This window comes from Salmo salar, chromosome 10 (genome assembly GCF_965601325.2).
Source record: "Salmo salar chromosome 10, fSalSal1, whole genome shotgun sequence".
In the NCBI taxonomy this organism is placed as follows: Eukaryota; Metazoa; Chordata; class Actinopteri; order Salmoniformes; family Salmonidae; genus Salmo; species Salmo salar.
In genome coordinates this window covers 62441178-62467423 of record NC_138300.1, presented here as the reverse complement: position 1 = coordinate 62467423, position 26246 = coordinate 62441178, and the positions used below count along the sequence as shown (strand labels likewise).

Genomic DNA, 26246 nt, shown 5'->3' with positions numbered 1-26246 from the left:
GAATCCGTCTCCGCACCACGTGCTCTCACCACTGGTGTCCCCCAGGGCTCAGTTCTAGGCCTTCTCCTATTTTCGCTATACACCAAGTCACTTGGCTCTGTCATATCCTCACATGGTCTCTCCTATCATTTCTACGCAGACGACACACAATTCATCTTCTCCTTTCCCCCTTCTGATAACCAGGTCGCGAATCGCATCTCTGCATGTCTGGCAGACATATCAGTGTGGATGACGGATCACCACCTCAAGCTGAACCTCGGCCAGATGGAGCTGCTTCCTCCCGGGGAAGGACTGCCCTTTCCATGATCTCGCCATCACGGTGGACAATTCCATTGTGTCCTCCTCCCAGAGTGCTAAGAGCCTCGGCGTGACCCTGGACAACACCCTGTCGTTCTCCGCTAACATCAAGGCGGTGACCCGATCCTGTAGGTTTATGCTATACAACATTCGCACGACCCTGCCTTACACAGGAAGCGGCGCAAGTCCTAATCCAGGCACTTGTCATCTCCCGTCTGGATTACTGCAACTCCCTGTTGGCGGGGCTCCCTGCCTGTGCCATTAAACCCCTACAACTCATCCAGAACGCCGCAGCCTGTCTGGTGTTCAACCTTCCCAAGTTCTCTCACGTCACCCCGCTCCTCCGCACACTCCACTGGCTTCCAGTTGAAGCTCGCATCTGCTACAAAACCATGGTGCTTGCCTACGGAGCTGTGAGGGGAATGGCACCTCTGTACCTTCAGGCTCTGATCAGGCCCTACACCCAAACAAGGGCACTGCGTTCATCCACCTCTGGCCTGCTGGCCCCCCTACCTCTGCGGAAGCACAGTTCCCGCTCAGCCCAGTCAAAACTGTTCGCTACTCTGGCACCCCAATGGTGGAATAAGCTCCCTCACGACGCCAGGACAGCGGAGTCAATCACCACCTTCCGTAGACACCTGAAACCCCACCTCTTTAAGGAATACCTGGGATAGGATATAGTAATCCTTCTAACCCCCCCCCCCCCCAAAAAAACGATATAGATGTACTATTGTAAAGTGGTTGTTCCACTGGGTATCATAAAGTGAATGCACCAATTTGTAAGTCGCTCTGGATAAGAGCGTCTGCTAAATGACGTAAATGTAAAATGTAAATGTAAAATGGACGTTTCACCTCCGCCCCATTGCTCAAACACCCAGATCCCACGATATCCTTTGCATTGGAGGTGGACATTTCAGAGGGGGGCATGGGGGCAGCTCTGTCTCAATGACAGGGTAATCCACAGAAATTGAGTCTGTGTGCATATTACTCTAAAAAACTGTCCCCTGCAGAGAGGAATTACGACATCGGTGATCGAGAGCTCCTGGCGGTGAGTAGTGGAGTAGTAGAGGAGTGGAGACACTGGCTGGAGGGTGCCAAGGAACCATTCGTCATCCTCACCGACCATCGGAACCTGAACAGCGAGGAGGCTAAATCTGTGCCAAGCAAGGTGGGCATTCGCCAGGCTTTGGAGAGGGAGCCCGCACCCACTAACTGTCCTCCCGAACGCATCTCCGTTCCCACGAGGATAAGGGATCAGCTGCTGACCTGGGCACACACAGCTGTCATCGCTGGACATCTAGGTATTTCTCGCACTACCAATCCATCTCTGAGAAGTACTGGTAGCCCACCTTGGCACATGACGTCACTCGCTACGTCAACTCCTGTTCCGTATGTGCCCAAAACAAATCCCCCCAGAACTCTCCAGCAGGGAAACTCCTTCCCGTGCCGCAGCATCCCTGGTCCCATCTATCCATTGACTTTGTTACTGATCTCCTCTCTGACTGGTTCACCACCATTTTGGTGGTTGTGGATAGACTTTCAAAATCCTGTTTAATCCCTCTTTCTGGTCTCCCTAGAGCTCTCCAGGTCGCTGAGGCACTATTCCAGCAGGTCTTCTGGCATTATGGCCTTCTGGAGGACATTGTCTACGACCGTGGCCCCCAGTTCACATCACGGGTATGGAGAGCCTTTATGGAGAAGCTCGGGGTCACGGTCAGCTTCACTTCCAGGTATAGGCCTCGAGGTATAGTCCAACGGGCAGGTGGAGAGGATGAACCAGGAGCTGGGGAGGTTCCTGAGGAGTCACTTTCAGGACTGGCAGGGAGAGTGGGCTCGATTCCTTCCATGGGCAGAACACGCCCAGAACTTGCCGCGTCACTCCTCCACTGGGTTGACCCCCTTCCAGTGTGTTCTGGGTTTTCAGCCGGCCCTGGCTCCGTGGACCCCGGGCCAGACCAAAGCTCCTGCGGTTGATGAGTGGTTCGGGTGCGCAGAAGAACTGTGGCGCGATGCTCACGTGAGACTCCAGCGTGCCATCAACTGTCAGAAGGAGCAGGAAGAATGCCACCACACTGCCCCCCCATGTACCACCCTGGGGATTGTCTGGCTCTCTACCAGGAACCTCCCACTCCGCCTGGCCAGCAAGAAGCTGAGCCCCCGGTTTGTGGGGTCATTGAAGTTTATCCGGAGGGTGAACGAGGTGACGTATAGGCTACAGATTCCCAGTGACTATTGTATCTCACCTTTTCATGTCTACCTTCTCAGGCCGGTGGTTCCTGGTCCCCTGATGCTGTCCCCCCTGGACATCGAGGGGGGGTCCGGCCTATGCCGCCAGATCTCTACTGGACTCCCGACATCTTGGGGGTTGGCTCCACTATCTGGTGGACTGGGAGGGGTATGGCCCAGAGGAGCGGTGTTGGGTTCAGGTGGAGGACATTCTGGATCCCAACACCATCTGTGATTGGTTATCAGGGTTATACTGATAACTCAAGCTTGGTTTCTAAACCATACCAAACCATCTTTGGTATAGTGTCACCATAATCTTTGGCTTGAGGAAGTGTGATAGTCATTAGGATATTTTAGTGATCAGCAGTAGACGTCCTCCCCAGCCGTCCTCCCCAGCTAAACAGTGCACTTGCACTTCAGATGTGTTTTAATACTATGGATGCAAAAGTGAACTTATATTTTCCAAACGTTTAGGTCAGTTCTATGCTGCTTTACAATCTATTAACGGCAAGGGTTACATTAAATAGGTGCAATATTTTTTACTTATGCATTTGGTAATATTCAATTAATACGCACACAAAACATTTGAACAAAAGCATTCACTGTGAAAGTTGATACATGTGCGCCCTATATATACAGTGAGGGAAAAAAGTATTTGATCCCCTGCTGATTTTGTACGTTTGCACAATGACAAAGAAATGATCAGTCTATAATTTTAATGGTAGGTTTATTTGAACAGTGAGAGACAGAATAACAACAAACAAATCCAGAAAAACGCATGTCAAAAATATTGTAAATTGATTTGCAAGGGGTCTGAATACTTTCCAAATGCACTATACCTAGTCATTGCACAACTGAATGCATTCAATCGAAATGTGTCTTCCGCATCTAACCCATCCCCTCATAATCAGAGAGGTGCAGGGAACTGCCTTAATCAACATCATCGGCTCCCAGGAGCAGCTGGTGTGGGGTTTAATTGCCTTGCTCTTGGGCAGAATGACAGCTCTTTACCTTGTCGGCTCAGGGATTCGATAAAGCAACCTTGTGGTTTCTCACATGACAATATACTGTCAAGCATATAGTTCTGTATTATGGTTTTGTATGAATGTGGCCTACTTCATAAGACATAGTCCACTTACAGTGGGGGGAAAAAAGTATTTGATCCCCTGCAGATTTTGTACGTTTGCCCACTGATAAAGAAAGGATCAGTCTATAATTTTAATGTTAGGTTTATTTGAACAGTGAGAGACAGAATAACAACATAAATATCCAGAAAAACGCATGTAAAAAATGTTATAAATTGATTTGCATTTTAATGAGGGAAGTAAGTATTGACCACCTCTCAATCAGAAAGATTTCTGGCTCCCAGGTGTCTTTTATACAGGTAACAAGCTGAGATTAGGAGCACACTCTTAAAGGGAGTGCTTCTAACCGCAGCTTGTTACCTGTAAAAAAGACACCTGTCCACAGAAGCAATCAATCAATCAGATTCCAAACTCTCCCCCATGGCCAAGACCAAAGAGCTCTCCAAGGATGTCAGGGACAAGATTGTAGACCTACACAAGGCTGGAATGGGCTACAAGACCATCGCCAAGCATCTTGGTGAGAAGGTGACAACATTTGGTGCGATTATTCGCAAATGGAAGAAACACAAAAGAACTGTCAATATCCCTCGGCCTGGGGCTCCATGTAAGATCTCACCTTGTGGGGTTGCAATGATCATGAGAACGGTGAGGAATCAGCCCAGAACTACACAGGAGGATTACGTCAATGATCTCAAGGCAACTGGGACCATAGTCACCAAGAAAACAATTGGCAACACACTACGCCGTGAAGGACTGAAATCCTGCAGCGCCCGCAAGGTCCCCCTGCTCAAGAATACATATACATCTGAAGTTTGCCAATGAACATCTGAATGATTCAGAGGACAACTGGTGAAAGTGTTGTGGTCAGATGAGACCAAAATGGAGCTCTTTGGCATCAACTCAACTCGCCGTGTTTGGAGGAGGAGGAATGCTGCCTATGACACCAAGAACACCATCTCCACCGTCAAACATGGAGGTGGAAACATTATGCTTTGGGGGTGTTTTTCTGCTAAGGGGACAGGACAACTTCACCGCATCAAAGGGACGATGGACGGGGCCATGTACCGTCAAATCTTGGGTGAGAACATCCTTCCCTCAGCCAGGGCATTGAAAATGGGTCGTGGATGGGTATTCCAGCATGACAATGACCCAACACTCACGGCCAAGGCAACAAAGGAGTGGCTCAAGAAGAAGCACATTAAGGTCCTGGAGTGGCCTAGCCAGTCTCCAGACCTTAATCCCATAGAAAATCTGTGGAGAGAGCTGAAGGTTTGAGTTGCCAAACGTCAGCCTCGAAACCTTAATGACTTGGAGAAGATCTGCAAAGAGGAGTGGGACAAAATCTCTCCTGAGATGTGTGCAAACCTGGTGGCCAACTACAAGAAACGTCTGACCTCTGTGATTGCCAACAAGGGTTTTGCCACCAAGTACTAAGTCATGTTTTGCAGAGGGGTCAAATACTTATTTCCCTCATTAAAATGCAAATCAATTTATAACATTTTTGACATGGATTTTTTTGTTGTTATTCTGTCTCTCACTGTTCAAATAAACCTACCATTAAAATTATAGACTGATCATTTCTTTGTAAGTGGGCAAACGTACAAAATAAGCAGGGGATCAAATACTTTTTTCCCCCACTGTATGTTAGTTACATGTTTTCAGGAGTAGCATTATAAGACTCGTTATGATTCATAGAGACCCTTTCGAAAGGGTCATAAATAGCACAGTTATACAGGTGTAACTATTATTATTACTATTGTGCTAGAAAACATTTCATAGGCTACTGGAATGATATTGCATATTGTTTATTCATGCTATTAAATATCAATGCATTACAGTGGGAAAGAGAGTTATGTTTACAAGTTATGAACGGTATAATTAATAAGGCCTAGGACATTATCTGTTGACATTTTGCTATGCTGAGCGCAATTGCAAATTCTTATCCTACTGTTTCATCATCTGCTCCCGCATTCTGTCTCTCCTCGACTTGGACCATCTATTCCAGTCCCTCTCTGCTGAACGTCGCCCCTATGCAACTCAAGCCTGGCCCAGGGGAGCACCTTGCACAGCCCGTCCTCGTCCTCCTTTTATCCGTAGATCATGTTCTTTCCCTCGGCTAGTCTGATGATGAGCAACACATTGTATAAATTGATTATCAATATGGGAAGCAAGCTACTAATAGACTTATGGTTTTTACATTTTATATGTAAATTGCAAGTAATAAAAATTAATTAGTGAAGTTATGAATGGGTGCTACTAATCCTGTAGCTTTATCAGTAGAATATTTGCATTAGCTACATAGCTACTATGTGGAGTATTTTCCTTTCTATTTATTTTTCAAATAATCCAGAGCCTTATTATGATAAGTTAGCTAGCTATGGCCAGAGAGCCATGTATTTCGTGTTTCTAAATATAGCTCTCTCTATATATATATATATATATATGGCTCTGGCTATAGCTAACTAGTTAGCCTAGCTCGACTAGCAAACAGTGATGTTATAAAATACATCAGTTTGTAAATCCCCGTTCATAAATGCACTATGTATAGCTTGTAAACCTTATTTGGTTGACATGTTGAAAATAATAGCAAGGGGCTGGAACTCAAATCGCTAGCGGGCTGGCCCACATGGGTCAAGCTTGCAGTATGTCACTAAAATGTGTGTAGATTCCCTGAATAGGAAAATGGTGCCACACAGTTACCAATCAACAGTCACTTTCAAACTAGGGATTTCATGGCTTATTAAGGTAAAACAGTAATTCTGCTCATAGATTACACATGTATGAACTACACATTGACACATCCAGCCTAAAGCGGGATGTTAAAAAAATCCTAATGTAGTTTAGCCCAATTTGCTAAAGTCCCGGAGCATGTCTTTAAAGGACAAGAACAGTGAACTGTCACAAACCAGCTCGAAGTCCGTAACAAAAAGGGAGACAATGTGGAGATAAGGAATAACAAAATATATTTATTAACTGAAGTAACCTAAATACAATTAACAATGGGGTGTGTAGTCAGTAATCAGTAGCGTAAGTGAGTGGTTGCGTACATACAGTGGGGAGAACAAGTATTTGATACACTGCCGATTTTGCAGGTTTTCCTACTTACAAAGTATGTAGAGGTCTGTAATTTTTTATCATAGGTACACTTCAACTGTGAGAGACGGAATCTAAAACAAAAATCCAGAAAATCACATCAAAAGCAATTGTATGATCTTTAAGTAATTAATTTGCATTTTATTGCATGACATAAGTATTTGATCACCTACGAACCAGTAAGAATTCCGGCTCTCACAGACCTGTTAGTTTTTCTTTAAGAAGCCCTCCTGTTCTCCACTCATAACCTGTATTAACTGCACCTGTTTGAACTCGTTACATGTATTAAAGACACCTGTCCACACACTCAATCAAACAGACTCCAACCTCTCCACAATGGCCAAGACCAGAGAGCTGTGTAAGGACATCAGGGATAAAATTGTAGACCTGCACAAGGCTGGGATGGGCTACAGGACAATAGGCAAGCAGCTTGTTGAGAAGGCAACAACTGTTGGCACAATTATTCGAAAATGGAAGAAGTTCAAGATGACGGTCAATCACCCTCGGTCTGGGGCTCCATGCAAGATCTCACCTCGTGGGGCATCAATGATCATGAGGAAGGTGAGGGATCAGCCTAGAACTACACGGCAGGACCTGGTCAATAACCTGAAGAAAGCTGGGACCACAGTCTCAAAGAAAACCATTAGTAACACACTACGCCGTCATGGATTAAAATCCTGCAGCGCACGCAAGGTCCCCCTGCTCAAGCCAGCGCATGTCCAGGCCCATCTGAAGTTTGCCAATGACCATCTGGATGAACCAGAGGAGGAATGGGAGAAGGTCATGTGGTCTGATGAGACAAAAATAGAGCTTTTTGGTCTAAACTCCACTTGCCGTGTTTGGAGGAAGGAGAAGGATGAGTACAACCCCAAGAACATCGTCCCAACCGTGAAGCATGGAGGTGGAAACATCATTCTTTGGGGATGCTTTTCTGCAAAGGGGACAGGACGACTGCACCGTATTGAGGGGAGGATGGATGGGGCCATGTATCGCGAGATCTTGGCCAACAACCTCCTTCCCTCAGTAAGAGCATTGAAGATGGGTCGTGTCTGGGTCTTCCAACATGACAACGACCCCAAACACACAGCCAGGGCAACTAAGGAGTGGCTCCGTAAGAAGCATCTCAAGGTCCTGGAGTGGCCTAGCCAGTCTCCAGCCCTGAACCCAATAGAAAATCTTTGGAGAGAGCTGAAAGTCCGTATTGCCCAGCGACAGCCCCGAAACCTGAAGGATCTGGAGAAGGTCTGTATGGAGGAGTGGGCCAAAATCCCTGCTGCAGTGTGTGCAAACCTGGTCAAGAACAACAGGAAACGTATGATCTCTTTAATTGTAAACCAAGGTTTCTGTACCAAATATGAAGTTCTGCTTTTCTGATGTATCAAATACTTATGTCATGCAATAAAATGCAAATGATTTACTTAAAAATCATACAATGTGATTTTCTGGATTTTTGTTTTAGATTCCGTCTATCACAGTTGAAGTGTACCTATGATAATAATTACAGACCTCTACATGCTTGGTAAGTAGGAAAACCTGCAAAATCGGCAGTGTATCAAATACTTGTTGTCCCCACTGTAGATGTGATAATGAGATGTGTTGAAAGGTGCCAAAGCAAACAGCCAAAAAGGCCACAAAAATCCCACAACCAAAATCCAACAGTGTGTCTGCATGGAGAGAGTCTCCTCAATGAATGGGGAAAAGGTGTATTTATCCCGGGTGTGTCCCATTTCGTTGAAGACCCTCCCAGCTCCGCCCACTGACATCCTATTAAGGAACACAAGAGCAAAGAGAAAGAATTCGGCAGACAGAGTGGGAGGGTCGTCACAGAACTAAATGAAAGTCACTGACTGTCAGACTCCTGTCTTGTCCATTGTGTGCTCTGTTAGAACTCAATAAACTCACACACAAACACTGACTATAAGGCGTCCTTCTCCTCTCTCTCTGTCTCCCTCTTTCTCTCTGACTGGAAGAAATGGTGTCAGCCTCTGAAAGAGTGTGATCCCTTTGTTCTTCAGGGGACAGAGGAAACAAGGCCAACAGACAGGCAGACAGCGAATGAGCCAGCTAGCAAGCCAACGAGGCAGGCAGACAGACAGCCAGGCGGACGAATGGACAGACAGAGAGACAGACTCTCCCTCCTGACACAGAGAGGACTGTCTCTGTGTGTGTGTTCCTGTTAGGCCACAGAGAGATAGGCTGCTGTAACCATGGAGAGATTTTCCAAGATGCTGCAGCCATCCAAGCATGACTCCCCTCTCGTCCCGACACTCCGAGTTGGAGCTTGTCCCGGCCTCGGAGTTGGGCTCATTAGGGTATTCCCAGCTGGACATTGTTCAACACTACTCTTGTTCTGTTTCTATGGCAGTAGCACTGTATAAGAAAGGGTTCTCGACTTGTCCATCTAGAAGGATCCTTCCAGGTAGAACATTTTCATCTAACAAAGAACCATTTCTTTCATAGAGAAGATTGTTCTGAAGAAGTTCTGGATTAAAAAAGGTTCCATGAGGAACTCTCATCCCTGTAGTGCAGAGGAAGAATCCTAATTTATAAGTGTATGGCTGGAGGTCAGCATGCTACACAGAATAACAGAAGCTGCTCCAGTTTCAACTGTTCAGCCTGCGGCTACGGAACCCTGACCTGTTCACCGGACGTGCTACGTGTCCCAGACCTGCTGTTTTTAACTCTCTAGAGACAGCAGGAGCGGTAGAAATATTCTGAATGATCAGCTATGAAAAGCCAACTGACATTTACTCCTGAGGTGCTGACCTGTTGCACCCTCGACAACTACTGTGATTATTATTATTTGATCCTGCTGGTCATTTATGAACATTTGAACATCTTGGCCATGTTCTGTTATAATCTCCACCCGGCACAGCCAGAAGAGGACTGGCCAACCCCTCATAGCCTGGTTCCTCTCTAGGTTTCTCACTAGGTTCTGGCCTTTCTAGGGAGTTTTCCTAGCCACCGTGCTTCTACACCTGCATTGCTTTCTGTTTGGGGTTTTAGGCTGGGTTTCTGTACAGCACTTTGAGACATCAGCTGATGTAAGAAGGGCTTTATAAATACATTTGATTTGATTAAGTAAAACAACAACCAGCATTTTATAGGCTAAGTGTGAGGGGAGGGAGGGTGTTTGGATGGGCATCAAATGGCACCCTATTCCCTACATATATAAGGAACAGGGTGCCATTTGGGACGTCACCTGTTGTGTAAGAAGGTATTACTTAAAATAGTTAAGTGCCCTACTGGCCACCTGTTACTTAACTTCCTGCACACGGAGGTTAGTGGGGTTAGGGCATCAGAGATGGATAGATATAGCTGCTAAACCATTCTCTCTCTCTCTCTCCACAGTGCATTGGAAAAGTATTCAGAAACCTTGACCTTTTCCACAGGAGTCACTACAGCGTGATGGGACAAGGACATCCCGGCCAGCCAAACTTTCCACTAACTTAGACGACGCTGGGCCAATTGTGGGTGGCCTCATTGGTCTCCCGGTAGCAACGCAGTTTGCACTGCGATGCAGTGTCTTAGACCGCTGCACCACTCGGGAGGCTCCATCCACACAGTTTTTAATGCTTATCAATTGCCTTGCACAAAGTATCAAAATACTGAAATACTACACAGGACTCTTAAAGAATTTCATTTAAATGTTAATTGTATTTTTGGATCACAGAAACAAAGAGAAAATATGGCCAAATAAATAATGAAATGCTAATTACATAAAGCAGCCCGTATAATCATCTGCCAGAGAGTAGCTCAATCGGCCTGAGCCTCAAGTAATACATTTGGGCCAGATAACTCACACCTGAATCAGCCCGAGCTCAATCCCCGCATCCTAGCCATAAGTAATACTGCCGAAGGCGGCCCAGACTCGGGCCACATGACATCGGCCGAGTCTGACTCTCAGCTGAGTGCCCCGACTCTCAGCTGGAATCGGCCCAGATCCATTGTGCTAGCTGGGCAGTTTTCCGTAAAATTCAGCTGACAATGTATTATTAACCAGAGAAGATGGAATGTGGTTACATTGTTGCAATGAATGCATGAACATTGTGGAAGAGAAGGAAACTGTTTAATAAAAGAAACACCCTCTCTGCAACACTTTGCTTAGGCCCCTTCACACTTCATTCACTAAATGAATGGGGTTTTATGCGTGTCTTATTATTAGGCTACCCAAAGCAGCCAGTCAATCGGTAAGCCTAGTGTGGTATATGGACTATCGAACTTACTCTCGGTGATCTTCTGCAAGCCCAATACGTCCTCGGGAGTGATCGCCGTGTTCCCGAGCAGTTCCTCTTCCGTGGTCGCTGGGACCCCCACACCCGTTGAGTTGCAGCCTTTTTTTACTTTCATTGCTGCTGTTGGGCTTTGGTTCGCGTTCAGGCTAGCCTGGCTGTTGATGTTGTTACTGCTGTTTACTCCGGTATCAGCAACTGCCAGGATTATTACCTGTGGACTTCTTAGCGCTTGACGGTCCCGGCTGTTGCGTCTGCTGCTGCAAGAATAGCTCATTCTCTGTCTCTCCTCCCCCTTCTCCTAGCCCGTGCCTGCAAGATACAAAACGGTCGTCCTCCCTCCCTCCCTCTCCAAAGGCTACAGCTGCTGTCTGTAGTTGCTTGGTGCTTAATTCAAAGCCCTTCTTCTTTCTGAGTTGAAGTCTGCTGTCTGCAGGAGATGATACTGCTATAGAGTTGCTCTCTCTCTTCCTAACATCGAACAAATCCACCAACAGCGCACTGTATCCTGACTGAAACAGTCTCTGGTGGAGTCGTCTGCGGGCTTGCAGCTGCCTCGTAAAGATTGCAAGGCAAAGTGAGCATTGTGCCTTTTCGTCGTAATTGGAAAAAGGGAAGTGGCACTGGTTGAGATCCAAATGCCCAAACTGCATCTTCTCCACTAACATGTTACATTTAAAAACAATGCAAGGTTTTAGACATCTGATATAATATTTTATTTGATCCCTATTGGGCGCTACCCCTATCTCTCAATTATGTATGGTCCGTTTGGATGTCACTCCAAAAATGTTTTGCCATGTCAGCTGAAATGATACTGGCTGCTGATTTCCATCAAGAGAAGTCAATTAGGCCTATTGGTTTGTCAGAGGACCAAACAGATATATTAATCATGTGGGGTAGGCCTATAAACCTATATAGCCTAAATTTCTCCATATTGTTTCATCATTTGCAGCAGGTGCATTAGGAAGTACAATTGAGTAATAGGTCAGAACCACAACACTGAATGCCTTAGCAGTATTTAATTTGTCTCTCTAGACATACTGGTTACCACACACAATGTACCAATATTCCAGCTTGCCTAGGTAGCAGGTAGCAGGCATAAAAAGATGCCTAAACTGAGTCCCCACTTCCATTTTTCAGGGGAAATGGAAGTTAGGTTGAAAATACTGTACCCTTGAGAACCAGAAACATCCACTTTCTGCCGACTCTGTGGAGAGTGGGTTTGACTTTCCGAGACTAATATTTACCACAGCCTATCAGTACCCTACCCTGTACTGACCAGACCATGTAGTGTCACTGGACTAGACGGCAGTCTATACATCATTTGGGGTTATTTCCTATATGGTCATAGGTTGCGTATTTAAAAAAGTGGCCTTCTCTCCTTGCCTCTGCAATAAAGCAAATGCCAAAGGTTTGCAAAAGGTTTGCATTCACCTGGCTGGCCTGTTCTTTCAGATCGGTGAGAAGGTAGGTGCATGTGGAGATGGCAACTTTAGGTTATTAAAATGTGCCATATGGTAAAACGGACTGCCAATATGCCAATGGCATTGTATGCCATTGCCAATATGGCCAATGGCATACAGTCTAGTCCATGAGATTTCCAGTGAATATCCCAGACATTCTGGAAAGTCAAACAGATTCTGGAATGTCACAGCTGTTCCAAAATGTCACAGCAGTTCTACAAGTTCATCCATAAGGAAATGCTGCATCCTACAGGCCTCTACTGCAGAACCAGTCACAGTGGACATTTCAGGATGGGTTTGTTATGGTTTGGTTTGTCATCAAGGCTGAAAAGGAGCATTTTCACATTTTTCCTGAAGTCCATTTGTAAAAAATACATTGCTGAGTTTGTTTACTAGAATACATTTTCATAAAAGGTGCAATAACGGAAAGAGAACACCGCAAAAGAAAAGGGCGGACTCTATGATTGTGGAGAATTATTAGCAGTCTTTTCTTTGTGGATTATGTTTAGCTTTTTCACCCACCAAAAAATGTTTGCAGCACTGAAGAATCGGTTCATCCAAAACAAACAGCAACCTGTGTACATTTTCATCTGATAAGGTGATTATGTTTCTTAGCACAGGTCTAAGGCGTGAGTGTGTCTGTCCGCCTGCGTGTTTGTTGAATGGCCGATGTCTGTATACGGTAGAGTATATATGGTCACAGAGAGCTCCTCCCATAGGCTTGCTGACAGTGCTTGTCTCTTTGTCACTTCTAGGCTGCTGCTAACATCAGCAGAAACACTCACAGACACACACACACAGAGGAATACATGCTAAGGGTGTCACACGGACGCACACACACACGCACACACAGACACACACACACATACATTGATATGCTCTAACGGTCATCGTAAGGAGCGGACCAAAATGCAGCGGGTATATTTATCATCTTCTTTATTTTATTAAAGAAAAACACTTAAACAAAACAAAGTAAGGTGCACAGACTATACCGGAAACAACCATCCACAAACACAAGTGAAAACACACACAACTAAATATGGCCTCCAATCAGAGATAACAACAACCAGCTGCCTCTAATTGGAGGTCATTGACAAAACTAACATAGAAATAGACAAGCTAGATAAACACATAGAAATAGATCATCTAGAACATAAACCAAAAACCCCGAAACACACAAACCAAACACCCCCTGCCACGCCCTGACCAAACTACAATAACAAATAACCCCTTTTACTGGTCAGGACGTGACATATGCTTTATACACATACTAGCAACAAAGCCGCTGCACACCAAAACATCCAAAACATATGCATAGACCAACATTCACTGAGAAACACACACACACAAACACACACACACAGAGGTCTGGGCAATGTGCTGACCTCAGTAAGCTGTTCCCAACGTGTTCATTGTTTGGTGAGAGGAGTGGATGGATGGATGCTGTAGCCTCTGTTAGATGTTAAGCATTCTACAGTCCCACCAGTCTCTCGCTATACTGTTTTGTCCCATCTCTGCTTGTTTGCTTTAGCAGCACAATGACATACAGGGGAGAGAGGCATAGCGCCATAGAGATTTAGAATAGGCTATAGCATTTTACTTTAGCTCTGTCCTGTCTAATCTCCCATTGTACCAGACAGAGCGTGCCTGCTTTGCCTTAAGTATGGATGTACAGTTCACTACACCGTACTGTACATGGAAATAATGACAGCGCCACAATTCATGTTCATTTAGGTTGATTGTAAAAAAGAAAAGGAAAAAGGAGGTGAAATGGAAAATTGCTCTGCCTCCAGCATATTGGTAAATGCATGCTTTACTAGAAACTAGTCCAAGACACAGTTTGTCACTGCTTTCAGCATATCAGTGCATTTACTTAGGACAGACAAGTGTACATACACAAGCATATAGACACAAACAAAATAAATCTAGGAAGAATCTTGAATACAACTAAAATGTTGATGGCTAATGTAAATAATTAGCTACATACTTAACTATACACTACTTTAGAACACAAACAAATGAACAATGGCTATGTGAACAGTGAGTAACGTTGACAAACAACTCTTCTGCATCTCATCCAAAAACTGCAACATTCTCCAGAGAAGAACAAATCTATTTTTCTCTCTGTATCCATGGAAACAAGAGCTCTTCTTTTTCTCTCTGTATCCATGGCAAGAAGAGCTCTTCTTTTTCTCTCTGTATCCATGGCAACAAGAGCTCTTCTTTTTCCCTCTGTATCCATGGCAAGAAGTGCTCTTATTTTTCTCTCTGTCTCCATGGCAACAAGAGCTCTTCTTTTTCTCTCTGTCTCCATGGCAACAAGAGCTCCTCTTTTTCTCTCAGTATCCATGGCAACAAGAGCTCTTCTTTTTCTCTCTGTATCCATGGCAAGAAGAGCTCTTCCTTTTCGCTCTGTATCCATGGCAAGAAGAGCTCTTCTTTTCTCTCTCTGTATCCATGGCAACAAGAGCTCTTCTTTTTCTCTCTGTCTCCATGGCAAGAAGAGCTCTTCTTTTTCACTCTGTATCCATGGCAACAAGAGCTCTTCTTTTTATTTCTGTATCCATGGCAACAAGAGATCTTATTTTTTTCTTCTGTATCCATGGCAACAAGAGCTCTTCTTTTTCTTTCTGCATCCATGGCAACAAGAGCTCTTATTTTTCTCTCTGTATCCATGGCAACAAGAGCTCTTCCTTTTCCTCTGTATCCATGGCAAGAAGAGCTCTTCTTTTTCTGTCTGTATCCATGGCAACAAGAGCTCTTCTTTTTCGCTCTGTATCCATGGCAACAAGAGATCTTTTTTTCTTCTGTATCCATGGCAACAAGAGCTCTTCTTTTTCTCTCTGTATCCATGGCAACAAGAGATCTTCTTTTTTCTGTATCCATGGCAACAAGAGCTCTTCTTTTTCTCTCTGCATCCATGGCAACAAGAGCGCTTCTTTTTCTCTCTGTATCAATGGCAACACAAGATCTTCTTTTTCTCTCTGCATCCATGGCAACAAGAGCTCTTCTTTTTCTCTCTGTATCCATGGCAACAAGAGATCTTCTTTTTCTCACTGTATCCATGGCAACAAGAGCTCTTCTTTTTCCCTCTGTATTCATGGCAACAAGAGATCTTCTTTTTCTAACTGTATCCATGGCAACAAGATCTCTTATTTTTCGCTCTGTATCCATGGCAACAAGAGCTCTTATTTTTCACTCTGTATCCATGGCAACAAGAGCTCTTCTTTTTCTCTCTGTATCCATGGCAACAAGCGCTCTTCTTTTTCTCTCTGTATCCATGGCAACAAGAGCTCTTATTTTTCACTCTGTATCCTTGGCAACAAGAGCTCTTCTTTTTCTCTCTCTTTCTCTTTTTTTCTTTCTCGCTCTTTTATACCACCCCCACATCTGATATTTTATTAAATCATGGTCCATTCACACTAGAGATCAGAAATAACCAGCCAGTACTAATAAACTGTACCAGACTTTACCAGTGCAAAGATCTACCCAACTACCACTCTATCCTCCATGGCAGAGACCAGGGTTATATTGCCCCCTCATTACCCCCCTGGCATTGTACCACTGCCCCCTCATCCTAACAAATGTCCTTCTACTATTCCCAAAATGCTGATCAGTTATGTCATTCACAAATGACCCATAACGTGTATTTTTGACCAACACTGTTACACTGAGCTAAAAATGCATAGTAAGTAAAGTTACATTACACTGTTATCATAATAAAGAGTTAGTGGTATACTTAAGCAATAAGGCATGAGGGGGTGTGGTATATGGCCAATATAGCACAGCTAAGGGCTGTTCTTACACACGACGCAACGCGAAGTGCCTGGATACAGCCCTTAGCCGTGGTATATTGGTCAATATACCACAAACCCCCAAGGTGCTTTATTGCTTTTATAAACTGGTTACCAATGTAATTAGTAAAAGATAAATGTTTTGTCATACCCGTGGTATACGGTCTGATATACCATGGCTGTCAGCCAATCAGCATTCAGGGCTCGAACCACCCAGTTTATAATGACCAATATACCAAGGGCTGTTCTAATGCACGACGCAAAGTCTTTTGCTATTATAAATTGGTTACCAACATCAGTAGAACAGTAAACAAGTATTATTTGTTTCATACCCATGGTCTATTATCTGATATACACACAGTTGAAATGCTGTTTCAATCAATCAGCATCCAGGACCCAAACTACCCAGTTAGTAATATTATTTCATACACTGAGTATACCAAACATTAGCAACATCTTCCTAATATTGAGTTGCCCCCCCTCCCCCCATCTGTATCTACAGTGGTCTGACTTTATGTGTCTGTAAGTCTGTGCTCCTGTGTCTCTGTGAGCAAATGTGTGTGTGTGTGTGTGTGTGTGTGTGTGTGTGTGTGTGTGTGCATGTCCATTTACTGAATACACAATTAATCCATATATGAACACTCTAAGGTATAAAGACCTGCCTTAATTATTTCTGTGTGTGTCTGCGTACGCCCATGTATGCATATGTATGTGTGTTAACCCCATCTCAGGCAGGTTCAGGCTTAGTAACAATGGATCCCAAAGCAAAGTGCTGACAGTGAATCGGGTGTGGCCGACCCCCTAGCCCCAGGCCCCGGGGTGTATATATACCCACACACACACCTCTCTGGCAGACCAGTCAGTGGAACCCTGTGACAGACACAGCTTACGTTTTAGGTAGGTCTGCTAGCACATTGCTTCATGTTTATCTAACAGACTTAATTTAGTCCTGTCTGTTTGGATAGGTCTGATCTGATGGGTCTTGACATAGCATAGCCGGCCCATAGACTTCTATTTGTCTGTGTGATAGAGCTTCGCAGGGCTGTTAGAACGGGACTACAGGGTAGTGTTTCCCAAATTATGTATCTGGAAACAGTGGTGGGGGGTGACTGGGAGGTCTCACGGAAGACCTGTTAGAATTAAGATACATTTTGTTTTGTCTTATTTGGAGGATTACAATGCTATTATTTGAAAGGCTTCAGTTTAAGTGGATCATGGTATAAAATAGTCTGAGAACCATTGAGGCTCTGATGACAGGGAGCTTCAGTGGAGAGGTATAAATGACTGGTCATCATGCATAGATCACTCTGTTTATTTAAAAGAGCTGGTCAGGCATCTGTCTAAGGCTTTACCTCATGATTCAATGAACTGTATTGTTCTGTAGCTACAGGTCAGGGGACCAGAGGATATGGGTCATTCACTGCGAGCTTCAAGACATTCTTGATAAAAATATATTTTATCAAGAATTAACTGAATTATTTATATGTATATCAGACTATTTCCGTGAGAGCTTCTATGTTTTTATACAGTGATGATTGTCTATGTGCAGAGACATGCTTGGAGAAGAATGTCAGTATGGATGATTGCATGTTTATTTGTTCTAACTCCCTCCCTCCTCTCTCTCTCCAGGTCAGCACTGAGGCAGAAGGACATAATGGCTCTGACCAACCCTATGAATACCATGCCCATGGGCCCATGGAAGATTACTGTGTACGACCAGGAGTACTTCCAGGGAAAACGTATGGAGTTCACCGCCTGCTGCCAAAACATCATGGAGTGTGGCATGGAGAACATCCGATCCCTGAAGGTTGAGTGTGGAGCGTAAGTAGTCCCAAAACTTTTTACATTGGGCACTAACTAATCACTCTCTCTCCTTATTCATCTCTTCTTTCAATTCTCCTTCCATCCATCACTGTCTTTCTTTCCTTGATTTCAATCTCACTATCTCCCTTTCTTATCTCTTTACCTCTCTCTCCCTACCTTCCTTTGTCTCCCTACATCGCCCTCTCTCTCAATCCATCTCCCTCCATCACTATCTCCCTCTTTCCATCTCCCTTTCTCTCCCTCCCTCTAGTTGGGTGGGTTATGAGCACTCCAGTTTCTGTGGCCAGCAGTTTGTCCTGGAGAAGGGAGACTACCCCCGTTTCGAGGCCTACAGCGGCAGCAACTCCTACCGCATTGAGAGGATGATCTCCTTCAGACCCATCTGCTCCGCTGTGAGTCACTCCACATTATCAACAGTATCTACAATACATCAAATCACACTGCAATATCTTTACTTTATTACATAATGAACATGACATATTACCATGCCTATGTTACCAGATTATATTTACATTGCATAACATTGTATAACCTTATGATACATTCAATTATCAATAACAATATATGAAATACTATAAGAATGTAAACTGTGTGTTAAAATGTCTCTCCTTTTCATCCCATCATCTCTCTATCGCTCATCGCTCTCACCATCCCTCCTTTCTCTATCTATCTCCCTCTCTCCATCTCTATCAGAGCCACAAGGAGTCCCGCATAACCATCTATGAGAAGGAGAACATGACTGGTCGCCAGTTTGAGATGTGTGATGACTACCCCTCCCTGCAGGCCATGGGCTGGTTCAACAATGAGGTTGGATCCATGCACATCCAGAGCGGAGCGTAAGTACTAATTCCATGACAGGGACACTGCCACTTCACACTAAATATACTACCACTGCTGCTTCTGTACACAATTGCCACCGACTACTACTACTCTACTACTACTTGTACTACCACTACTTGTACACTACCGACACAGACCAATATCTAGTGCTAATAATGATTGCTTCTACAACTCGTGCTACTACTACTGTACATTTCTAGCACAGACCAATCTTTACTCTATAATTGCAAATCTGAAGCTGCTACTCCAGTACTATACTACTGTAGTGATATTTGCACTTATATTGCCTGCATTATGCTGTCCTATTGCCAAGTTGATCCTCACCCTCATTTCCATTGGCCCACTGTGACTCACCTCACAGTAACAGTGTATCTGATTGGCCTGCTCTCTTCTCTCCCTGTAGCTTCGTGTGCTACCAGTTCCCCGGCTACCGTGGCCACCAGTACGTCATGGAGTGTGACTGCCACGGAGGAGAGTATAAGTGCTACCGTGAGTTTGGCTCCCACGCCCAGACCCCTCAGATCCAGTCCATCAGGAGGATTCAGCACTGAGCAGGAACTGCTTTCATCCCTCCTCTTCTACTCCTCCTCTCCTTCTTCTTCCTACTGTTCTACTTCCTACTCCTCTTCCCACTCTTCTCTCCCCTCTCCTACACCTCCTCTCCCTTGCCCCTCCCAGTTCCACTAATCAGGCTAGTCCTGGCAGGATTGTGGGCCAGGCCTCAGGTGCTTACTGGCGACGTTACATGTTCATGGCACAAAAAAAACCTGACAAAAAACAAAGACCAAATTGAAAGAAAGACAGATAGAGTGAATAACAGAACTGAGAGAAACAGTAACATGAAAGAATACATCCGCGACTCCTCCCAGAGGCTGGTCGCAGAACTACGAAAACACCTCCGAACCTTTTGCTCTTCTTCATCCACATCATCATCAGCTTATTTTTCTTCATCATCACCATCATCATCACTATTGCCTGTCACTGTGGTTGTCATGGTAAACATTGTATGAGATTGATGAATAAAGAGATCGAGCAAAAGAAAGCGAGAGACAAGACAATGACTGGCATGTAACTCACACTGTGTTCGTCCTGTCCCTACCTCACACGCAAGCACGCACGCACGCACACACACACACACACACACACACACACACACACACACACACACACACACACACACACACACACACACACACACACACACACACACACACACACACACACACACACACACACACACACACACACATATTGGGGAGAGGGGGGGGTACAGATGAGGCTTGGCTTGGGAATATTGTACTGCATAGTGTCTTGGTTGAAAGTGGTGGAGCATAAGGATTTATGAGGGGGGCGTGGCAGGAGGTAATGCAATTTGATTATAAAATGTTATAACTGTGGGGTCACCATGTTATGATTACTTTGATCCGAACATGCTCTGATCTTTTTATTTTTTTAATCCACTTTGGCTATATATAAGTCACAAAACTTAAGGTTATTTGTTCAGACATGTCTGAGTGAAACAAGATATACCCAGTCAAACAGCCATGGAGCTGGGTCAAGTACCCAACATGTAGATTAAAACACCCGAGAAATCTATCAACGGGTCTAGTCTACTAAGGGTCCATCCGGATAATGAAGACGCAATGATTATGTCAGCGCCCAAGAAACCAATGCCTAGTTTGACATAAATTCTTCAACTGCAGTGAGGGAAAAAAGTATGTCAAAAATGTTATACATTTATTTGCATTTTAATGGGGGAAATAAGTATTTGACCCCTCTGCAAAACATGACTTAGTACTTGGTGGCAAAACCCTTGTTGGCAATCACAGAGGTCAGACGTTTCTTGTAGTTGGCCACCAGGTTTGCACACATCTCAGGAGGGATTTTGTCCCACTCCTCTTTGCAGATCTTCTCCAAGTCATTAAGGTTTCGAGGCTGACGTTTGGCAACTCAAACCTTCAGCTCCCTCCACAGATATTCTATGGGATTAAGGTCTGGAGACTGGCTAGGCCACTCCAGGACCTTAATGTGCTTCTTCTTGAGCCACTCCTTTGTTGCATTGGCAGTCTGTTTTGGGTCATTGTTATGCTGGAATACCCATCCACAACCCATTTTCAATGCCCTGGCTGAGGGAAGGAGGTTCTCACCCAAGATTTGACGGTACATGGCCCCGTCCATCGTCCCTTTGATGCGGTAAAGTTGTCCTGTCCCCTTAGCAGAAAAACACCCCCAAAGCATAATGTTTCCACCTTCATGTTTGATGGTGGGGATGGTGTTCTTGAGGTCATAGGCAGCATTCCTCCTCCTCCAAACACGGCGAGTTGACTTGATGCCAAAGAGCTCCATTTTGGTCTCATCTGACCATAACACTTTCACCCAGTTGTCCTCTGAATCATTCAGATGTTCATTGGCAAACTTCAGACGGGCATGTATATGTGCTTTCTTGCGGGCGCAGCAGGATTTCAGTCCTTCACGGCATAGTGTGTTACCAATTGTTTTCTTGGTGACTATGGTCCCAGCTGCCTTGAGATCATTGACAAGATCCTCCCGTGTAGTTCTGGGCTGATTCCTCATCGTTCTCATGATCATTGCAACTCCACGAGGTGAGATCTTGCATGGAGCCCCAGGCCGAGGGAGATTGACAGTTCTTTTGTGTTTCTTCCATTTGCGAATAATCACACCAACTGTTGTCACCTTCTCACCAAGCTGCTTGGCGATGTTCTTGTAGCCCATTCCAGCCTTGTGTAGGTCTACAATCTTGTCCCTGACATCCTTGGAGAGCTCTTTTGTCTTGGCCATGGTGGAGAGTTTGGAATCTGATTGATTGATTGCTTCTGTGGACAGGTGTCTTTTATACAGGTAACAAGCTGAGATTAGGAGCACTCCCTTTATGAGTGTGCTCCTAATCTCAGCTCATTACCTGTATAAAAGACACCCGGGAGCCAGAAATCTTTCTGATTGAGAGGGGGTCAATACTTATTTCCCTCTGTTACGTTCCCCAGTTTCTGTGTTGTAGTTTGTGTTTCAGGTAATGGCTTCCTGAAGTTCTCCAAGCAGCTGATTGGTCGGCCCCATTCCTGATTGGAGAGCTGACCCCGCCCCCTCGTCAGGACACAGCTGTCTCCAATTAACAACCCCACCTAAAGCTATATAAGCCAGTGTGCTGTTGCTCAGAGGAGGAGACACACAGATGATGACAGAGAGATATTTGCTGGGAGACACAGATAATGGCTGAGAGTTATATCATGTTGGTTGTTGCTAAGACATTTGGTATGTACTGTGTAGTTGTTGCTGTGAGAGCTGATTGTAATTTTCTGTGTTAGTTTGTTGCTCAGAGAGAGCTTCTTTAATGTCCTGAGTTAGTGGTTTTTTTCTCAGTTTGTTGTAAAGACATTTGGAATATTCTGTTTCATTTGTTCCCAGGGGGGAAGGGGAAGGCACCTAGGGAGTGCTTAGGCAAGAGGCCCGCGGGCATACATATACCCGTAGTAATTTATTGTCTATGCACACTAGGAAAGACCTGGGTGGACCATCCCCTGTATTTTGGTTAGTGCACCAGGTGGTGCTAGTTAGGTAAGTAGTGGGTAGGCAGGTAAGGTCGGAGAGGGGGCTTTGATATTTACTTTCTTTGCTTTGGTTCCGTCCAGCCCCTTTTCCCCAACCTTACCGCGTGAAGGAATAAATTCCCTGTTAACGGTATTCTCTGCCTTTTTGTCATCCTTGCTCACACCTACACTTCTATACCTTTTTCACACCACGGAGAGTTAAGTTGTAGCAGGGTGTTGCGTTCCCTCTTTCTAGAGGCGTGCGTAACACCCTCATTAAAATGCAAATCAATTTATAACATTTTTTACATGCGTTTTTATGGATTTATTTGTTATTCCGTCTCTCACTGTTCAAATAAACCTACCATTAAAATTATAGACTGATCATTTCTTTGTCAGTGGACAAACGTACAAAATCAGCAGGGGATCAAATACTTTTTTCCCTCACTGTACATCCAGACATGTTTGGGCATGAGTGGAAATGTTCGGATGGTGGTATTGGTGGTGTTTTCATGCCTTCACAGCCTATGCTTACATTTTACTCAATGAAGGCAAGGAATTTTGTAAGACACAAGGTAGATTTTACCTCAAGTGAACGGAGTGTTTTCTAGAATGTGTTGTGTGTCTTAGTCAAAAGATATTCCTAATAGAACAGAAATGTATTGAAGGGTTGAAACAGTGTCAGGCTGTCAGATCAGAGTTAAACCCGTCGGATATTGAAGATCAATTAGAGTGTGACTGTGGGTGGAAGCACTGACGTGATATGCCCCTGCACCTATCTACCAGAACAACAGGTTAAAAAGAGGGAAGACAACCAATCAACATGAGTTGCTTACAGCAATTGAGGAGTATGTCTCAAAATGATCCACAATGTGACCTCCAAGACCATGGATCTAGTGACTGGTGTTGTGAGGTCTTGGATGACAATGCAGAGACCGGCTATCCTGACTCATACCTTTACCAAAAACATGCAACTCTGGATTATTTTATGCAAATGAACTACCACTGATCAGATTGCTTCAGAAACAGGACCTCTGAATCTAACATACCTACAAAACAATGCGGACAGTTGTCTCACCACCCCCATTGTAAAGATTATCAAGGCAACGTTGGCTCTTGTTCTGGAACAAATCATTGCGATCAAGCTAAAGAAATCATGCATAGGGTGTAAGGTGGCCATCCTAGCCAGCAAAGACAGTCTTGCTTGTTCAAACTAGAAGCTTACAATTTTGAGCGCTACAGTACTTTGAGGACATCGCACAATAACTTTTTACAACAAAACTGAAACACGCCTTGGCCAGGGTTCTGAAAGCTTTTGGTTTTCCACCACTGTCCAAGGGGCAGCTGAAACAATTGTGTGTGATCTCAAAGAAGAACCATACATTGTACAAAGATTAACCTGTTGGGGGTAGGGGGCAGTATTTACACGGCCGGATAAAAAACGTACCATATTTAAACTGGTTACTAGTCTTACCCAGAAACGAGAATATGCATATAATTATTGGCTTTGGATAGAAAACACCCTAAATTTTATAAAACTGTTTGAATGGTGTCTGTGAGTATAACAGGACTCATATGGCAGGCAAAAACCTGAGAAGATTCCTTACAGGAAGTGGCCTGTCTGACCATTCCTTGAGCATCTTGCCTCTGTTTATTGAAGACTGAGGATCTTTGCTGTAACGTGACACTTCCTACGGCTCCCATAGGCTCTCAGAAGGCGGGAAAAAGCTGAATGATATCGAGGCAGCCCCAGGCTGAAACACATTTGCGCTTTTGGCAAGTGGCCGATCAGAGGACAATGGGCTTAGGCGCGTGCACGAGTCGACCCCATGCTTTATTTTCTTTTGTCTGTTTACCTAAACGCAGATTCCCGGTCGGAATATTATCGCTTTTTTACGAGAAAAATGGCATAAAAATAGATTTTAAACAGCGGTTGACATGCTTCGAAGTACGGTAATGGAATATTTAGAAATGTTTTGTCACGAAATGCGTCGTGCTCGTCACCCTTCTTTACCCTTTCGGATAGTGTCTTGAACGCACAAACAAAACGCCGCTGTTTGGATATAACTATGGATTATTTGGGACCAAACTAACATTTGTTATTGAAGTAGAAGTCCTGGGAGTGCATTCTGACGAAGAACACCAAAGGTAATAACATTTTTCTTATAGTAAATCTGACTTTGGTGAGTGCTAAACTTGCTGGGTGTCTAAATAGCTAGCCCTGTGATGCCGGGCTATCTACTTAGAATATTGCAAAATGTGCTTTCACCGAAAAGCTATTTTAAAATCGGACATATCGAGTGCATAGAGGAGTTCTGTATCTATAATTCTTAAAATAATTGTTATGCTTTTTGTGAACGTTTATCGTGAGTAATTTAGTACATTTTTAGTAAATTCACCGGAAGTTTGCGGGGGGTATGCTAGTTCTGAACGTCACATGCTAATGTAAAAAGCTGGTTTTTGATATAAATATGAACTTGATTGAACAAAACATGCATGTATTGTATAACACAATGTCCTAGGTGTGTCATCTGATGAAGATCATCAAAGGTTAGTGCTGCATTTAGCTGTCTTCTGGGTTTTTGTGACATTATATGCTAGCTTGAAAAATGGGTGTCTGATTATTTCTGGCTTGGTACTCTGCTGACATAATCTAATGTTTTGCTTTCGTTGTAAAGCCTTTTTGAAATCGGACAGTGTGGTTAGATTAACGAGAGTCTTGTCTTTAAAATGGTGTAAAATAGTTTTCTCGTAAAAAAGCGATAATATTCCGACCGGGAGTCGTTGAATCCGTTCAGAGACGATAGAATAAAAACATGTGTCGTCTCGTGCACGAGCATGAAGCCCTTTGTCCGCTGATAGACCACTTAGCAAAAGCGCTCGTGTGTTTCAGCCAGGGCTTTGAATTACGTCATTCAGCTTTTTCCCGGGCTCTGAGAGCCCATGGGAGCCGTAGGAAGTGTCACGTAACTGCAGAGATCCTTTGTAATGGATAGAGATGACAAAGAAGGCCAAGAAATGGTCAGACAGGGTACTTCCTGTACAGAATCTTCTCAGGTTTTGGCCTGCCAAATGAGTTCTGTTATACTCACAGACACCATTCAAACAGTTTTAGAAACTTTGGAGTGTTTTCTATCCAAAGCTAATAATTATATGCATATTCTAGTTTCTGGGCAGGAGTAATAATCAGATTAAATCGGGTATGTTTTTTATCCAGACGTGAAAATACTGCCCCCTATCCATAACAGGTTAATGATAACAAGAGAGCACCTGGATATGAACACATAAACAATACTGTCTGAAGAGTGATGCTAGGGAGTGCTAGATAAAGGAGGAATAATCAGAGTAGTGATGAAGTCCAGATGTGCCTCGTGATGGGTTGCCAGGACCGGTGGTTAGTAAACCGGCAACATTGAGCACCAGAGCGGGACAGTAGCCCCCCAGCCCCTACGCGTGGCTCCAGCCACAGGATGACGCTGGCCAGGACGATGGCCCCGAGCGTGAAGACGGAGAAGGTGGAAGGTGGACAGCGAAGGTGGAAATCTCAGAGGATTTTGGGATCTAGAATGTAGTCCACCAGAACCCAACACCGCTACTCTGGACCGTACCCCTCCAAGTCCACCAGGTACAGGAACCGACCCCACAACATCGGGAGTCCAGGAGGGATCTGACAGCATAGGCGGGGCATCGTGGGGGATGGCTTCAGCCAGGGGACCAGGAACCACCGGCCTGAGGAGGGAAACATGAAAAGAGGGTGAGATCCGGTAGTTGGTGGGGAGCTGTACTTTATGCTACCTTGCTGGGCCCCCACAAACTGGGGGCTCAGCTTCTTACAGGGTAGGCAGAG

The 26246-nt window shown here is 44.5% G+C and overlaps 2 protein-coding genes across 2 annotated transcripts in view; one reads left to right on the top strand and one right to left on the bottom strand.

Moving 5' to 3' along the window:
* LOC106560676 (protein unc-119 homolog A) overlaps positions 1-11528 on the bottom strand; it is a 56509-nt gene extending 44981 nt beyond the window's left edge. Inside the window, exon 1 of the mRNA XM_014123782.3 lies at positions 10928-11528. Coding sequence (XP_013979257.1) covers positions 10928-11210 — 283 coding nt within the window. The 5' untranslated portion in view covers positions 11211-11528. The remainder of the gene's footprint in view (positions 1-10927) is intronic.
* A 5504-nt stretch (positions 11529-17032) lies between these two features.
* On the top strand, positions 17033-19896 carry LOC106560675 (beta-crystallin A1-like). Its single transcript, XM_014123781.3, has 5 exons — positions 17033-17087; positions 17820-18011; positions 18265-18406; positions 18708-18850; positions 19258-19896. The coding sequence occupies exons 2-5, from the start codon at positions 17845-17847 to the stop codon at positions 19403-19405; spliced, it is 600 nt and encodes a 199-aa protein (XP_013979256.1). The 5' UTR covers positions 17033-17087; positions 17820-17844; the 3' UTR covers positions 19406-19896.
* Positions 19897-26246: the final 6350 nt, after the last annotated feature.

Coding starts and splice junctions, on each gene's coding strand:
- LOC106560675 (XM_014123781.3), top strand. CDS start 17,845: ATGGCTCTGACCAACCCTATGAATACCATGCCCATGGGCCCATGGAAG. Junction 18,407..18,707: donor TCAGACCCATCTGCTCCGCT/GTGAGTCACTCC, acceptor CATCTCTATCAG/AGCCACAAGGAGTCCCGCAT. Junction 18,851..19,257: donor ATGCACATCCAGAGCGGAGC/GTAAGTACTAAT, acceptor CTCTCCCTGTAG/CTTCGTGTGCTACCAGTTCC.